This window comes from Primulina tabacum, chromosome 11 (assembly GCF_025594145.1).
Source record: "Primulina tabacum isolate GXHZ01 chromosome 11, ASM2559414v2, whole genome shotgun sequence".
NCBI classification, from domain to species: domain Eukaryota; kingdom Viridiplantae; phylum Streptophyta; class Magnoliopsida; order Lamiales; family Gesneriaceae; genus Primulina; species Primulina tabacum.
The window spans coordinates 35145096-35164475 of record NC_134560.1 but is presented as its reverse complement, the minus strand read 5'-3'; the positions used below and the strand labels follow the sequence as shown (position 1 = coordinate 35164475).

The following is a 19380-nucleotide window of genomic DNA, read 5'->3' as shown; positions in this document are numbered from 1 at the left end:
TCATCTTTGGATAATTTTTCATTTGAACCCATAGGTGTCTTCATGTGCTTGGTGTTCTCATTAGCAAATTTCATTATCAAGTTTTTAGCATACTTATTTTGATACAAAAAGATATCATCATGCATTTGTTTGATTTGCAAACCAAGAAAGAAACTTAGCTCACCAACCATGCTCATTTCGAATGTGGCTGACATGCACTCAACAAAATTATCAGCATGTTTTTGAGATGAAGAACCAAAGATTATATAATCAACATAAACTTGACAAATAAGAATTTCACCTTTGGATTTCTGAATAAAAAGGGTATTGTCTACCTCACCTCGTTTGAAGCCAATTTCAAGAAGATATTCTGTTAGTCTGTCACACCATGCACGTGGTGTTTGCTTCAAACCGTAGAGGGTCTTTTTCAACTTGTACACATGATTCAAATTATGTGGATCTTCAAATCCTTTAGGCTGTCTGACATATGCTTCCTCACACAAGGTACCATTCAAGAATGCATTTTTTACGTCCATTTGAAATAATTTGATTTTCATGTAGCATGCAATGGCTAGCAGAAGCCGGACTGACTCAATGCGGGCAACAGGAGCGAAGGTCTCATCAAAATCAACCCTCTCAACCTGTGTGCACCATTGAGCAACCAACCTTACTTTGTTTCGAATGATGTTCCCTGAATCATCAGTTTTATTTTTAAAAATCCATTTTGTTCCAATTATATTGACGTGGTCAGCAAGTGAAACTAGATCCCAAACATCATTTCGAACGAATTCATCACGCTCATCATGCATAGCATTGATCCAAAACTCATCTTTTAAGGCTTCGTCAACATTTTTAGGTTCACGTTGAGATACAAAGCATGAAAATCTAACCTGTGAGTAAGCCGAGCTCATGTATATAAGTCCAGCCATTTTTCGGTAATCGACTTTCTCTTTCTTTCGAGTTTGGACTTCACCTTGCACACTTCCAATTATTTGAGATGATGGATGATTTCTCTGAATCTTAGTCGGTATATTCTGTCCATCATCCGTTGTGTCACATCATCACTATTTGCTTCGTCCTCAAATTCAGTGACTTCAGTGTCACATGTTGTGCTAGGTGTTGCAACATCTGGGGCAACACCTGCATTTTCCAGTATGGTCGGGTTTTTCAGAAGATCATCAACGTCATCCTCAGCAGTTTTCTTCTTGGGATCTGCACAATCATCAAAAACAACATTAATTGATTACATAATAGTCCTTGTTCTTAGATTAAACATACGATATGCTCGACTATTAGTGGCATATCCTAAAAACAGACACTTATCACTCTTTGAATCGAATTTAGTAAGTTGATCCATGTCATTTAAAGTGTAACAGATGCATCCAAAAATATGAAAATATTTGAGATTAGGCTTCTTTCCCATGATTATCTCATAAGATGTCATGGTTGAGACACTTCTCAAATACACTCTGTTTGAGATATGACAAGCCGTATTTAGGGCCTCTGCCCAAAAACGCTTTGAGATATTCTTTGAGGTTAGCATCACCCTTGCCATTTCTTGAATTGTTCTTTTTTTCGCGTTCAGCAATTCCATTCTGTTGTGGAGTTTTTGGTGCCCAAAACTCGTGTGACATACATTTCCTGTCACAAAATGATGAGAATGAATAATTCTCAAATTCCTTACCATGGTCAGTCCTGATTCTTCTTACCTTCAAACCATGAAAGTTTGTGATACTTATGACCAATTGTTTAAACACACTGAAGGTATCTGATTTTTCCCTAATAAAACTAACCCATGAAAACCGTGAGAAATCATCAACACATACGAAAGAATATTTCTTACCTCCAAAGCTTTCGACTTCCATAGGACCCACAAGATCCATGTGAAGTAACTCCAGACAGCGTGTTGTCCCAGATGTTGCCATCACCGGGTGTGACACACGAGTCTGTTTTCCTTTTTGACACTCACCGCACACATAGGGTATTCCAGATGAAAGATTGGGCATACCTCGCACTGCCTCGTATTTACTCTTATTCTTCAAGGTTTTGAAATTAACATGGCCGAGTTTTTTATGCCAAAGGTCAAGTTCAGCGATTTGTGCCCGTTTGCACCATAGTTTTTCACCAATTTGGTAGCAATTGTCCGAGGACCTTGTACCTGTCATGATGCATATGTTAGATTCATCAAAGACTTCACACGCATGCTTATCAAACTTGACATGCAAATTATCATCGCATAATTGACTTATGCTTATCAAATTTGAGTTTAGTCCTTCAACATGGAGCACATTGTGGAGCTTTGGTAGTCCTTCAACGTTCAAAGTTCCCTTTCCAACAATTTTTTCTTTAGCTCCACCTCCGTAGGTTACTCTACCACATTTTTGTTCAACATAATCGATTAGATATTCTCTTGACCCTATCATATGGCGTGAGCTTCCACTATCAAAGTACTAGTAACCTGCAGTGTTAGTTTTTAATGAAGTATAAACAACATTACAGTGAATTTTTACCTTTGGTACCCACATCTGCCTTACTGTAGGTAGATTCTTAGAGGTGTTGCGGAAAGTGTTGTGCTACATCTGAGGCAACATCCGGCTTGACTTTTGGTTCATGCGATCATCCCTGAGTTTAAAACAATATAGCATGATATGACCAAGCTTAAAGCAGTAATGGCATACATACCTTCGTTTTCTCTTCTTAGGAACATGTGCAAGTGGGTTGTTTTTCGGTGGAAAGCTTTTGGTTGATGGTGTAGGTTGTGGCGGTGTGAATGTTTCAGTTTTTCCTTTCACAAAGACAGTGGATTTTGAAGATTCACCAGTTTCATACACACTGTCTTTGAACCTTAGATCCTTCTTGTCATCTCTTCCCATCGAAAGTATGGATTCGAGCTTTGATGTGCTCGAATTAAACTTGGACAAGGTTTCAGTTGCCTTTTGAAGTTCTTTTTGGTCTTTCCCAGTTCTAAGTCCTTTTTGCTCAAAATTACTTCAAGTTTGGCAACCACGGCTCTTAGATCAGTGTTTTCCTTTACAAGAGTGGAGTTAAGCTTGTTTCTTTTGGTCTAATCCTCAAACAATTCTTCATAAAGCTTTTGAACACTCTCAAGAGTCATCTCTTCATCATCTGCTTCTGATTCATCATCTCCACTCGAATTTCCAGAAGTTGTGGATTTCAAACACACTGATTTTTTGCAGATGTTGCGGCCAGGTGTGGCAACACCTAGGCCAACACCTAAAGGATTCACCTGCAGCCTACGATTTTCTATCAATAGTGCAGTCAAGGAGGTACGATTATCTTCATCATTGGATTTCTCCTCCTCATCAGATTCTTCAACGCTTAGAGATGCATTGTAGCCTTTGTTCTTTCGCAATCTGTTGGCACATTCATTTGCATAGTGTCCAAACCCCTTGCACTCTCTCTACACTGCACTGAATCATACTTCCTTGAGTTAAATTGTTATCTACTTTCATTCATTGGTTGAGATTGTTGCTTGGCAGAAAACCTTTGTGGTCTTTCAGGTGCATGAAGACTTGAAAGTTTTGAGGGTTGTGCATCCTTCTTCTTATCTCTGATTCTTTTCAAGTAATCCCAGAATTTTTTTGTGATAAAGGAGATAGAGTCCTCACAAAGGTCTGATTCTTTGACTTCTTGGGATATTTGAAAGAGGTCATTGTAGGTGTCATTTGAAGCTTGGAATGCAATTGTTTTCCCTTTATCCTTCTTCTGCGTGTCTATGTTAATTTCAAAAGTCCGAAGTGAATTGATAAGGTCTTCCAAAGCCATTTGCGTTGTGTCCTTAGCTTCATCTATCGCACAGATTTTTATGTTGAATCTTTCGGGCAAAGAACGAAGAACCTTACTAACTAATCATTCATTGGAGATGGGATCTCCAAGACTGAACGCCTCATTAGCAATTTCCCGTAGGCGACGATCATATTCCAATATGTTCTCAGATTCTTCCATCCTCATCATCTCGAACTTGGAAGTGACTATCCTCAGTCTTGTTCGTCGCACACTCTCAGAACCTTCACAGTGTCTTTGTAGAATGTCCCATGCATCCTTGGCCGAGACACAATTAGTAATAAGCCCGAACATGTTCGTATCAACTGAAGAAAAAATTGCGTTCAGTGCCTTCGAGTTGTAATTTGAAATTTGCACTTCATCAATAGTCCAGTCACTTTCCGATTTGATTAGACTGTCACCATCTTCGTCTATTCTCCTTTGTGGAGACCAACCGCTTAGAACTCTTTGCCTTGCTCTCTCATCTATGGATTTTATATGAAAATGGATTTTGACCTTCCATAGACCGCAGTTGGTTCCATCTAAGACTGATGGCCGAAGTGCGGTGTTTGTGAGAGATGGATCCATTTAATATTTCTGTCAAACAAAACAAAAAACCAGAATCAACACTTAGTATATCAAGAGTAGGCTCTGATACCACTTGTAATAACTGATGTTGTTCGACAGATATCAAAAATAATAAAAATATCATAATAGGATGTAAAATAGTGAATTGGTGTTTAATCAGAATTAAGTGTTGTGCCAGATGTTACAACTTCTGGGACAACATGCAGCGGAATATTATATTTTGTAACACAAATTGACTTTAAACTAATAGATGGACAAGATTAAATTTGCACAAGTATAAATACGTGTGCGGTGCCTTATGGCAAAAATTAATCAATAGAAAACCAAATTGTTTACAAAAACCTATCACTAGTGATTATAACAAAAGTTAATTTCCTCGATAAGTTGAGAAAATAAATAGCTTTCTAAAACAAATAACTAGAATAACACTTTAACAACAAAGCAAAAATGTAATGCCAAAAGGGAATCCATGAAAACGATCTTCAGCCAACTTCTTTACGGATGTTGTTTGTAAATGTTCTCAACATTCAAGCCAACACGCGATCACCACTCTTCCAACAGCACTGGCTTCGAGAATTATTTTTCTCTGAAAATCTCCACTCCGTGTATGTATGTATGATCGATATTGAAGCAACCACTCACCAATGTCCTTGACCTCTTATTTATTGATGAATACATTTATCTCCATAAGGAATCCTATACCACAAGGGAAGTAAAAATTTTATTAGGAATAAACTCTTTTTTAAACATCAATATCATATCTAATCAATTCATTATCATAAATAATCATATCTTCGAATATATTTGAATGATTATCTCATTACCTAAGCAAAGCAAAATCATATTAAATCTTTACTTAATCAAAACAACAAGGAAAACATATTGTTAGAAAAATAATTTAAGTCAAAAAATATATCAATTAAATTCGAAAATAATATTTTTCTTCAACTCGCTTTAAGAATATAATAAACCAAAGAACAAAGCCATCATAATTCAGCCTGACAGAAAAACATTATGCAACTGTCATAAACTAAAGAAAATAATAAAATTAGTGGTAATTGAGTTATGTGATAAAAAATAATAAAAAAGAAAGAATTTTCCAAGATCATATCTCATAGTCGTAGAAGAAAGTGGTTGTGTCCGTGTATTATTATTATTATTATTATTTTAAAACAGATACTTTGTTGGATTCGATAGGAGGTTATCGTTATTCTTGAGATTTTTAAGGCTTGAGTCGAAAATAAAAAAAAATTACGAGTAATGGTATATGTACAACTAAATTTGTACAACAATTCTTATAACACAAAAAAATTAATACAAAAATTTCATTTATTAAAATCTCATGATAAATTCAATACAAAATCTCACGAAATAATAATAAAATTTCACGATATGATTGTTGTAAATATCGTTGTACGATATTTTAGTTGTACCTTTGGCATTATCCAAAAATTAAACTCGTGTTTCAAAACACCTTTGATTATAGACTTAATATTTAACATTCAACATATTTGTTTTTTTTTTTTTCAAAGTTAACAACTATTGGAATTTTTTTAAAATAGATAGCTTTTAATCAGCATTAAAATTTCGATATTATATTAATGAATTCTAAAAATAGGGAAAATAAAACTGGATCAACAATAATGAAAGAAAATTTCGTTCATTTCTACTAAAATTTCTAGTTATTTCAACTAGAAAATCATATAAGATGACCCATAATTTTTTGTTGATCCAATTTCCACCAATTAAATAAGACACAACATCTATGGGATGTTTGCTACAAAATTTGTTACCATTAGGTTGATCGCATTACAAAGCCATCAAGATTTCGACGGCAAGCCTTGGTGACAAAACTTCAAAAGGGGGAATACAAGAAATATTTTGTGATAACCCATGAATTTTGGGAGTTGTAAAATTATATATTGCATATTGTCTCTTGTTCTATATAATTGAACATATTCTGACCATTTTCATTTTTTATTTCAGGAAATGGCTCCATCGACTCCCTTTCAACTCCGCACTTGTACTCAGGCTATCATTCATATGAAGCAGCTCGCCCTTGACTCTCAGTCCTGCCAACTTAAGCGACTTAGAGCCAAATTAACTGAGAGGAGGCATGAGGTCGAGACCCTAGACACTGAGAAGGAGGAGGTACGTGTCCACCTTAACAAGGCGATCTACCAGGGTGAACTAGTGAGAGGAGACAACATGGACATAAGGGGTGACATAGACCAGAGCAAGTAACGAGAGGAAAGACTGCTCCAGGACATAGAGCGATACCCCAAGGAACTAGAGGAAGAGAGGCAACAAAATGCTAGGACCAAGAAGAGGCTGGAGGAAGCCTGTGATGCTATGAATTGCCTCGCGGACGTGAGCCACCGCCTAATCGAGCAGGTTGAGACTCTGAGGATCCAGGTCAAGCAGAAGAAGATGGAGCGTCAGCAGTACCAGCAGCATTCCAGCCAGCTGTTAAGCGAAGATGATGAAGAGATATAGGGGTTGAAGACGCATGTGGCACAGCTCATGGGTGAGAATACCCAGCTCATGTATATGATAGAGCTAATGCAAGAAAAGGAGCCCGAAGAGGAGCCTGAAGAGGAAGAGCCTGTCGAGATAGAGAAGGAGCTCCTAGAAACCATCGGGGATGGAGAGACAGTGGAGTAGAGTGTCTTAGTTGACCCTTTTTTATTACTAGGAGTTTACATTCTCATTATTGCTACGTTATTTCTTCAGTACGATTTGTTTACATTCAGTTGTTTATGTTCCTCTATATTCAGAAATCATTAAAGTTAAGTTATTTATTCATTAATTTCTGTGGTTTCCAGCATGATTTATTTTATCAATGAATTATATTGATATGCACAACAAAATCTTAGGAAATTTTGAATTGTATGAAATGACCGGTAGACCCCCGAGACAAAATTGCAACCCTGGTATGCAAACAACAACCATGACAATGAAGAAGATAATGGACCACCGCCGGGGTTCAGTCTTAACCAGGCAGACTTGATTGTCATAGCCACGATCGTGGCAACAACACTGCAAGGGTTAGTGAACCCGAACGCCAATCAACCACCCCCACACCAAATGGGATCAAGTTCCACTACGAATCACTCCACAAGAATAGATATCCAACCTTCAATGGAGCTGCCGACCTTGAAGTTAGACAAAGTCGGCTGAAAAGTGTAGAAACCCAGCTGCGATTGCTGGAAGGCCCTGAAGCACTTAAAGTGGACGTGATAGTGTCTTTCTTAGAAGACAAGGCATGAACATGGTGGGAAGCGATCTCTCCAGCCATGACAGCTGCGGGACCAATCACATGGCAGCACTTCCGAGAAGCCTTCCTGAAACAATATTATCCAGCTGAGGTCAGACTGCAGAAACTGAGTGAGTTTGAAAATTTCACTCAAGCTCCGGATATGTCAGTTGTGAAATACACCTCTCAGTTCAATGCCCTTGGATCATATGCTCTGGAAATTATGGTGGATGAAGTCTTGAAATTATATCGCTTCAAGAAGGGATTGAACAGCCGAATCCCGTCGGCTTTAGCAATTTACCAGCTCGCCAACTTTTCAGACCTAATGGGCGTGGATATCCGAGCCAAAGCTGACATTCGCCGAAGAGAATGGGAAAACAGAAATAAACATCCTCTTATCAGCCAGCCTTCTCTGGGAGGACAGAAGTTCAAGAGGCCTGATCAAGCAAAACTTGCACTGTAAGATTCTACCGCCCAGGCGCCAATCTTTCTGCCAAGTGTTCTTGTGGCTTGCCTATTTCTGTCCCGATTTCAGTTCTACGGTCACTTCACCTGCAAATTCATCACATACAAGTTAAACACGATCATATGAAATTGATAATTCTAAAACGAACAAAATGTATATGAAATGCATGCACACACAATGCAACCACACACAAAATTAATGCAATAAAACACGTAAAAATAGCCCCTATCAACCCACTCATACTGACCTTTTGCTTGCCCTCAAGCAAAATAGGTCAGAGACCTCAACTAAGACATAAAATAAGACACCAAATAAAAGTAATAAACAATCAATTCGAAGGCAAAACAGCAACTGGCGTCTTATGCCTCTGCGGGTTTTTGAACTACATCTCATCAACCATATCACAACATCCATTAACACCCCTTTCAAAGCACCACATAGCATTTTTATTTGGACAGAAAATGTATCCGTGTGTTTGCTGTGGGTTCAACTAGCTTGTGCTTCAGATAGTTTTATTCGCAAATCATGTGAGTCACCAAATCAACAATTCAACGTAAGTTTTCACTCTCCTGAGTTCTGTTTCTATTCGTGATCGACCAGTAAACACAATGTAGTAGAATTTCATAATTGCACAACAATATTTAAGGGGGTAGTGTCAACATGTACACTCAAGTGGTCCAAAAAGATTGAGAGTACACCGATCATTTTCATTATGCACTTGTCAGAATTTTCATCTGACATTCTTCAACGCTTTACATCTCCATATTTTCAGTCTAGGGATAGGATTTCATCCCTTTTTGGCTTCCCCACACCTTACGTTCTCTTTTGGTTTTCACTTTATTTTTTTTTTTTGAACAAGTGCATAATTTTTTTTGAATAAGTGCATAATTTTCTCATGTGTACTTCCTAGACTCTGAATATAAAACATGTTCATTTATTTGGCCTAGGGATGAATGTGTACTCCCTAGGCTCTGAATATAAGACATGTTCATTTATTTGTCTTAGGGATGAATTTTCAGGTTCTATGCACGATTTGGGATGAAGGTTATTCCAGGTTTACTTCAGTTTTCTATTCACGTTCATGCTACTGGTCAGTCACTCTTTTCAACAGACATTCATTCAAGTTCTACTCGCTTCTCATGTCTCTCCAATTTCCCCCACAAAATTTTTTGAACTCGACCACAAGTTCTACTAACGTTCAAGCTAATGGATCGAACTTCTGTAGGATTATGACTTGACCATAAGCTACCATCCGGGTAAAGCAAACAAAGTGGCTGACGCGTTAAGTCGGAAAGGCACAGGCAAAGTGACTCTAGCTTCCCTCTCGGCCCAGCCGTGTCTGCAGGAAACCGTTAAGTTAAATCAAGATCGAGATCCGGTATTGACCAAACTTAAAGATCAAGTCGGAGAAGGGAAGTCTCAAGATCTTCAGATCGACGACAAAGGAATCCTATGGATGAAAAGAAGACCGTGCGTACCCGACAGCGATAACCTTCGCCAAGAGATAATGGCAGAGGCGCACAAGTCAAAATTCTCAGTCCATCCAGGCAGTACGAAAATGCACAGGACCTCAAGAATAATTTCTGGTAGAATGGCATGAGAAGGGATGTAGCAGAATTTTTCTCCAAATGTCAAGTATGTCAGCAGGTCAAGGCAGAGCACCAACGACCTGGAGGATTACTGCAACCTTTAGAAATCCCCGAGTGTAAATGGAAGCATATATCCATGGACTTTGTGGTAGGATTACCAAATTCAAGACAAAGTCACGGCAGGATATGGGTGATTGTGGATAGACTCAAGAAATCTGCGCACTTCCTACCCGTCTGCATGAACTATAATCTGGACAAATTGTCTACACTGTACATGGACAGCATCGTACGACTGCATGGGGTACCAGTGAGCATCCTGTCTGACAGAGATCCGAGATTCGTCTCTCGTTTTTTGAAGAGCTTTCAAGATGCCATGGGAACAAAAGTGACCTTTAGCACGGCCTATCACCATCAAACCGATGGACAAACTGAGAGAACAATACAAACCCTAGAAGATATGCTGCGAGCATGCACCCTTGAATTCAGTAGCAACTGGAGCACTCATTTACCCTAAATTGAGTTTACATACAACAACAGCTATCACAGCAGCATTGGAATGACCACACATGAAGCTCTTTATGGAAGGAAATGTCGATCAACTATGTATTAGGATGAATTGGGAGAAAAAGCCGTGGTGAAACTCGAGCTCGTATAGATGATAGTGGACAAGGTTAAAGTTATCCGAGAAAATCTCAAGGCAGCTCAAGACAGACAGAAGAGTTGGGCGGATCTAAAAAGAAGGCCTGTAGAATTCAACGTTGGCGAGAAGGCCTATGTGAAAGTCTCGCCTATGAGAAGAGTCGTCTGATTCAGTGAAGTCGGGAAACTAAACCCTCAATATGTCGGACCCTTGAAATCTTGGAGAAAGTGGGCACGCTGACATACAGACTTGCACTACCACCGAACATGTCAAGAATCCACAATGTATTTCACGTATCCCAACTCAGGAAGTACATTCCAGACCCATGCCACGTGTTGGATGTAGAACCACTCTTAATCGAAGGGAACTTGAGAGAAGAATTGAAGTACGAAGAAATCCCTATCAGATCGTGGACACCAAAGAATAGGTTCTTCGACGACGTGTCATTCCCTACGTCAAAGTACAGTGGTCGAATCACAGGGGCCGAGAAGCAACTTGGGAAGTTGAAGAAAAGATATGAAAGGAATATCCCTACCTCTTTGAAGACCAAGCCAACTCAAGTTTCGAGGACAAAAATTCCAATAAAGTGGGATGGATGTGATAACCCGTGAATTTTTGGAGTTATAAAAACTTTAATTTATCATAGACATGTATAAGATATTATTTTCGAATTTTGTAAATAATAGAAATTTCGAAAATATTGTATAATACATGGTATTCAAAAAAATTTCTCAGCTAATAAATACCTTAAATTTGAAATCCAGTTCAAGATATACACATTAATTTATAATTTAGGATGGAACCATCCAGTCCAAAAGCCAAATTTCGAAAATTTCAATGAATATTACACGAATTAATTGTTATGGCATGATTCTAAGTATGGAATATATATCTCGATAATTATGGAATAATTATCTCACAATTTTAGAAATAATATCAACCGAATTATGGTAAGATTTTCACATCACTCCTATAAATAGGAGGACTCTCCCATTCGAATTTCACGCCTCTCAAAATTTGAAATTCTCTCTAGAACTCTCCCCAGAATTTTTGAAAATTTCATCTTCAAGTTCGGTCGAGTAGTGAAGCTCTGCTGTAGTCCAGGCCTAGAAGAAATTCCAAACCCGGTGCAGAACCTTCCACGTTTTTAGCATTTAAAAATACTGTAAGTGGGCTTGTTTTAAAGATTAAATTTCGGTTATGCATTTTTTGTTTTTTTTGAAAATTTGGTCGAGTACAAATTCATCTTCTACTCCGTTCTTATGTTGTTTGTCGTATGGTTTTGGGCACTGCGAGGATTCGATTGAATATGGGTGAGAATCTCAATATGACATGTTTATGGCCTTACACGGTGGGATTGTAACCGTTATATGGCTTCGCCCCCTTAGAGGAGTAAAAATTAGGGACTAATATCAGTAAACTATATAAAGTAGATGAATCTCAGTGCTTAGGTCAGAAATGTGTCGACATGAATTATTTTGTACATGTTATGTGATTTTCGAAATTATGCATGTTGTTATATTGTGCTCGAACGGCCCCCACTTGCTGGGTGACGACCATATCACTTACCCCTTACAATCCTTTCCCAGATAACCCCGAGGATCAACTCGAAGAAGAAGAATCGGACCAGTTTTGGAGCTGGTGAAATTTCGAGATTTTAGTTCAAGTTTAAATTTAATTGTAACATTTCCGCATTTACTCTGTTGTTTTTCAGTTATTTCGTTGTAAAGACAATTATTTTTTTGTTGAAAATCATGATATAAACTGGTTTCGGTTTACACTGTACTACGATGCTTGTTGTTTTTGATTGTATGATTGTTAAACAACGCCATGTCGACTAACCCCAGTCACGTGCGTGAAAGATTTACCAATTCTATTTGACTTTATAAAAAAGGTGGTAAAGCGACATATTTTGTGCGAAAGGATTGAGATGTTCTTTGGAATTTTCAAACCATAAAAAACATATTATAATTCATTTTCTTTCGATAATTGTATCTTATGTTTACAAAATCAATTTTTTTTACTATTTTTAGTCTTATACATAAGAAACACGTAAGCATAATGTCAATGTTGCATTGAAGTCAAATCAAGATCACCTCAAAAAAAGACAAAAATTTTAAATAAAAAAAAACAATCAGAACGAAGAGCATTTGTTAAATAAGCAAGAAAAGTACAGAAGATGAAACGATCCACCATGGAGATTTTACATGAAACAATATCTGCAGGGAACCATGCAATAAAGGGACGAGACACCAATGAATCAGCAGAGGTACGGTTGTGTCCTTTGCCACCGCTCCCTCCCAATCCCGTCCAGTAAATGGCTGCAAAGAGCGCAACCACTATGAGGAATCTCGGATTCATCCTGCTGCTCTCTCTGCCCACCAAGAGAAGCAAACCGAACTGTCACGATTTTACAGCCACTGGGTCGTGTGTTTATTTAGGAAAAAGTTCAAGATCAAGTGTCAAATAATCAATCTTATAGATAGGGGTGGGAAAAAATACCGAAATACCGAAAAACCGTACCGAAAAAATACCGAACTTACCGAAAAAATCGGTATACCGAAAATTTCGGTACGATATGATACCGTACCGAAATTTTCGGTATCGGTATCGGTACAGAATATTTTTTTTTTCGGTATTTCGGTATATACCGAAAATAATTTATTATTATTATTATTTCGGTAAATTTATTATTATTATTTTATTTTTTTTTCCCTTTGATTTACATGATCTGATACCTGAAATGGCACGCAAAGAACTTGTTACAATGAACATAATTGCTATGTAAAAATTTAAGTAAACATTTCACCATCTTTGCAAAGTTGGGGCGACTTCTTTGTGGCATTGTTCTTGTGCGTCTCTCCTAGCTATTTAAACAAGCTGTGGAACAATGAGTTGAGATTGAATATGACAATCTAAACAAACAAATGAACCAAACTACCAGGCACAAATTCAAAAATCTTTAGAAAAAGGAGAAGAAGATGATTAAAGAGACGACTATGGATGGGTTTCGAAAATTCAAGACCAGTTTCCCACACAAAGCTCAGTATTCTATTCGCTATCAAAGTAACGAGACCCTAAATTGTTTACAAGCTGAATATGAATGCTGATAAGTTGATATTTTTTGGCACATTTAATGAGTTTGGAAATTTGAAGGCAGATGCAATTGAAAATTGACTTCTCGTGTTCACAAGCCATGAGAGCTCTACAAATAGAGATCACCTCTATCAATTGAATGTATCCCAATTTCCTAGTTTTTTTCCAATCTACTAAATTGTTGTAGACATAATGACGGGTAAGTACAAGATGGCAAAGTTCAATGTGAGTAATTTTATTATGTGAAAAATAAAAATACAAGTAGTTTTAAGAAGAAATGTTTGGCAGCTATGAGAGATAGGCCGAGGGAAATGATGGGCAATGGAAAGTGGAATGAGATGAATGATAATATTGTTGTCAATTTACAATTGGCTATAGCAGACGAATTATTTTTAAGTATCTCAAAGATAAAAACGAAAAAAGATATATAAAATACTTTGACAAAAATATACGAGGTTAAGTCACTGCACAACAAGATTTTCCTAAAGAGAAGGCTTTATACTCTTCGGATGGCGGAATCCTCACTGATGACCAAAGCATATCAACAAAATAAATACTCTATTTGCCAAACTCACCTCTATGGGTATGAAATAGAAGAAAATGAACGTTCGGAGCTTCTACTTCAAAGTCTACTAGATTCATATAATCAACTGATCATCAACTTAACTAACAATATCCTTATGGGATCTTTAAAATTCGACGATGTCTTAACTATGTTTCTTGAAGAAGAAAGTCGACGCAAGAATAAGGAAGATATGTTGGTAAATTCAAAGGAGGCATAAGTTTTACCGATGATAAGAAGGAGATTTATGGACAGTGACTCCAGTGGGAGCCAAAGGCGAGGTAGATCAAATTCAAGAAGTAAGAAAAAAAATATTTAATGCTTTAAATGTGACGGTAAAGGGCACTTCAAGAAAGAATATACGAGTATCTAAAAGGTTATCAAAAAAATCTGGTTAGTACTTCAGGCAGTAGTGAAATATTATTCAGCGAAGCAACAATAGTTGCAGAAGATAGACACAAATTTTGTGACACGTGAATTATGGATTCAGGAGCAACGTAACACGTGACTTCTCGGAGAGAATGGATCGATCAGTATGAACCAGTGTCGTGAGGATCTATAATCATGAGAAATGATCATGCCTTGGAAATCGATGGGGTTGATACTATCAAAATAAAAAATTTTGATATCATCATTCGTACCATACAAAATGTATGATATGTAAAGAGAATGACGAAAAATCTTTTGTCTTTGGGTAATTGGATGATATCGAATGCAAAACCTATATTGAGAACGAGATCGTGAAAATTGTGAAATGCGCGCTTGTGGTTATGAATGTAAAAAAAGTTGTTACAAATTTATGTGTACTTTTGGGAGAAACACACAAAGAGACTGAGCTAGCGGTTGCATCGATTGGTTCAGGACATGAATTAACACTGATATGACATAGAAATCTTGGACATATGTCAGAACGAGAGTTAAAAATTCTCTCAGAACGAAAGCTGCTCCTGGAGCTGACAAAATTCCACTACCCTTTTGTGAGCATTATGTTGCCAGTAAAAAACACAGATTAAATTTTGACACTTCTACTACCAAAAGAAAATCATGTTGGAGCTGATTCATTCAAATGTTTAGAAAGTATTGTTTGTATCCCTAGGAGGAGTGAGATGATCTTGTCTCGTTCATTGATGATTTCTCTATGAGCTGTTGGGTGTATCCAATCAAGAAAACATCTGATAATTTTCAGGTCTTCAAAGATTTAAAAGCGCGGGTTAAACATGATTCTGAGAACAAAATCAAATGTTTGAGAACTAAGAATGGAGGAGAATATACCAATGTCGAATTTGATGCATTTTGTAGACATGAGGGCATCAAAAGACATTTCACGACAGTTAACACACCTCAAGAGAATGGAGTGGCAGAGCGGATGAACAAGACCTTGTTGGACAGAACAATAGTTACGTTGAGAACTGCGAGTCTAGCAAGTCATTTTGGGCCGAAGCAGTCAAAACTGCTTGTTATAGAATCAATAGTTTTCCTTCAGTAAAGATTGATCTGAAGACTCCGATAGTTGGAACTAGAGTTTTAGGCAGCAAAATCTCTATCTTTAAAGGCTTTTAGTAGGGGGAACAAAATATAGAGGAGGAGACGTAGATACACGCAGGAAAACGGAGGAAATCGATCAAGAGAATTGCACGAGGAATTTTTTGAAGGCGAATAACTTGCAACAAAGACGAAGACGTCAAATCCAAGGACGGTGAAAAAACTTTGGCTTCGTTACTATTGTTCTTCTCTTCTTAAATTCTTTAGATTAATTTTTAGATCTATAAACATGCCTTGTTTTTATTTATATTATGTTATGAACTAATTTTCTATTTTAGAAGAATAACGTAGTTTGGTTGGAAACAATATTTGTGACTTTTTATTTATATAAGTGCATTCCTATTTATTTAATTTTGTTTTCTTATTCTTAATTCTTTCAATTTCTTGGTCATATATTGATTGATAATATAATTGAAATCTCATACTCAGGAGAGAGATTGAAATTAGGATCACAAAAAACACATCGTTGGGTATTGACATTGTTCGATAGACATGTAACCCCATCGAAGTCGAGATAAAAATGATTGTTCACACACATCTTTTAATATTAGATTTTAGATATTGATACAAAATTAATATTGAATGATGGAATCTATTTATTATTACTTGGGAAAGAGAAATAGAAACATTTTTCTTGGCTATTAAACTAGTTGAATCTATAAGTTTAAATTCATAAAGGAGTATTTGATTTGTTGTGGAAAACTAGGATAAATCAAACCTCTAGATCTTCTCTCTTATCTAAAATCTCATTATTGACATGTGTTTGAATCACATTTATTTGTTATAAATTGACACTATCATTTAATTTCTAAATAAATTTGATATTAATCTAATTACAATACTTAATTTAATTTTCGAATAGACACTTGTTTTGAGAACGATTCTTTACTTATCATATATTGAAACTTTAAAAATGCCGCTTGCGTGCGTAAAATATGCAACGTAAGGATTCGGATAACGTGACACATTACATCACGTAGAGAATGGTTCGATAAATATGAACCAGTCTTGGGATGATCTGTATTCATTGAAAATGATCATGTCTTAGAAATCATTGGGGTCGGTACTATGAAAATAAATATATTTGATAGCATTGTTCTCACCGTAATGGAGGTACATGTGAAGGGACTGACAAAGAATCTTTTGTCCTCGAGGAAATTGGATGCTATCAAGTACAAAACCATATCACTACCCTATTTTGAAAATTGTAAAAGGTGTGCTTGTGGTTATAAAGACGAAAAAATTGTTGCAAATTTATATACTTTTAGGAGAAACACACAAAGAGATGGAACTATTTGTTGCATCAGTTGGTTTATGAGAAGAATTAACATTGTTGTGGCATAGAAAGCTCGGACATATATCAGAACGAGGGTTGAAAATTCTCTCTGAATGAAAGTTGTTGCTGAAGCTCACAAAAGTTACTCTACTTTTTTGTGAGCATTGTGTTACTAGTAAACAGGATAGATTAAAGTTTGACACTTCTATTTCCAAAAACAAAAGCATATTGGAGCTAATTCATTCTAACATATACCAAGCACCAATTGCATCTCTAGAAAGAACGAGATACTTTGTCTCATTCATTGATAATTTTTTTAGATGATGTTGGGTGTATCTAATCAAGAATAAATCACATGTTTTCAGTCTTTAAAGTTTTTAAAACACGGGTTGAACTTGATTCTAACAATAAAATCAAGTGTTTGAGAATTGACAATGAAAGATGATATACAGATGATGAATTTAATGAATTTTGCCAACGTGATGGCATCAAAAGACAGTTCACGACGATTTACACACCTCAACACAATTGTGTGGACGAGAATATGAACATAACTATATCGTACAAAACAAGATCCATGTTGAGGGCCGTAAGTCTAGCTAAGTCATTTTGGACTTAATCAGACAAAATCGCTTGTTATATCATCAATCATTCTCCTTCAATAGTGATTGATCTAAAGACTCTGATGGCGATCAATCAATCCTTCTCTATCACCGCCTCAATTCCTATTTTTCCTAATCGAATATTTCCTCATTTAATCTCCATGGGGATTAAGTCCTCATCAGATCCTCATACCTGGTTTTATCTAATTAGCAAGAAAATTCTCATCTCGAATTCGCGAACTTGAAATATTCATCTTAGTCATGATCCTCGCTTCAGATAATATAAAAATGGTAATGAGGTGAGCCGAATTTTTCATCATCATCCTCGACCTGGTGTGAATTAAATCACTATCCTCAACACCATTTCAAATATCAATTGAATTAACAAAAAAAAGTCTTCAAACAATTAAAGAATATTGTTACAATAATTCGGTTACATATATAAATATAAATTTTACTTAAACAATACAAACTTTTGTAATTCATGATTTTAATAAACAAAACAGATGAAACCACATAATTATCATGAGATGATGAGTTGGATCATGAACGAGATTTGAATTTTATGAATTTGAGTTTTCTTTTTCGTTAATCATTAGAAAAAAATCATTAATATTAGTAGTAGTAATGATATTATTATCGGAGGTCTCGCGGCGGGTTAGGGGATGGGGATAACATTCTCATACACGTCCCCACTTTACTTCAGAAATTTGAAAAATCCCCAAACCCGCCCCATTTCAGGTTTTTCCCGCAAGGCCACAAACACATGGAGAAAATTGTCATCCTAACTACCACGAGGAAGGAAATTCATTAGTAACATATAGGTCTACTATTCAAGCATTATAGCAATAACTAAGTAGAGCGGTATCATGCTATATTGGTAGTAAAAGATTATGCTCAGAAAGAAGGCGATGACTTCAATGAGATATTTTCTCATGTGGTTCAGTTTACAGCAGTCAAAGCAAGGTTGAAATTGTATGTGGTGTTCAACCTACATCTAGAACAGCTAGATGTGAAAACGACGTTTCTTGATGGAGATCTTGAAGAAAAAATCTAAATGCTCCAACCAGAAGGTTTTGTAGAAAAAGTCAAAGAAAACTTGGTTTGCAGGTTAAACATATATATTTACAGTCTCAAACATGCGTCGAGGTATTGGTACAAGAGATTTGATTCTTATATTATAAGTGTTAGATACAAAAGACTTAATGCAAATCCTTGTACGTATTTCAAAAAGTATGGTGATGATTATATCATTTTGCTATTGTATAAAGACGACATGCTGGTAGTAAGTCCCAACAAATATCAGATCCAAGAATCAAAGACACGGTTGGCTAGGTAATTTTATATTAAGGACTTTGGACCAGCAAACAATATTTTAGATATGCAAATTCACCGAGAGAGAACTAACATGATGTTTTGGATTTCTCAAAAATAATTATATGAAGAAAATGTTGTAAAGCTTCAACATGCAAGACATTACGTTAATATTGACATATCTTCCTGTTAACTTCAAATTATCCATCGAAATGTGTCCTAGCAGTGAAGCGGAGAGGATGTGTCTCAAGTAGTATATGTATCGGCACTAGGAAATTTAATGTTTGCAGTGATCTATAAAAGACCGAACATTGCACAAGAAATGAAAACAGTCAACAGTTAGTCGATATATAAAAAATCATGGACGCGAGTATTGGAGTATGGTTAAGAAGATCCTCAGATAAAACTCTTTTTATCTTGTTCATGGTCTAATTTTATCTTTTATTTTCATATTTTTATCACCAGATGTATTTGGTACCAACAATATTATGAACAAAAATGATGGATGTAGGAATAGGAAAGTTCTACTTGGTGGAAGGTGAAGAAGGAGAAGTTGAGGCACGGTCGATGGAGACGAGGACACCCAAGCCCAGCTTAATCGTTTAAGCATTCAATTTTGAACACTATTTATCATATTTTGAGCTTTTCTGACTATATGGATATGGGCCAATTCTATCCTATACCAAG

At 36.4% G+C, this 19380-nt stretch overlaps 1 protein-coding gene across 1 annotated transcript; it reads left to right on the top strand.

Annotated features, from left to right (window-relative positions):
- Positions 1-7646: 7646 nt before the first annotated feature.
- Positions 7647-9672, top strand: LOC142519787 (uncharacterized). The gene is made up of 3 exons (XM_075622814.1): positions 7647-8065; positions 9092-9149; positions 9298-9672. The coding sequence occupies exons 1-3, from the start codon at positions 7647-7649 to the stop codon at positions 9670-9672; spliced, it is 852 nt and encodes a 283-aa protein (XP_075478929.1).
- The last annotated feature ends 9708 nt before the right edge of the window (positions 9673-19380 follow it).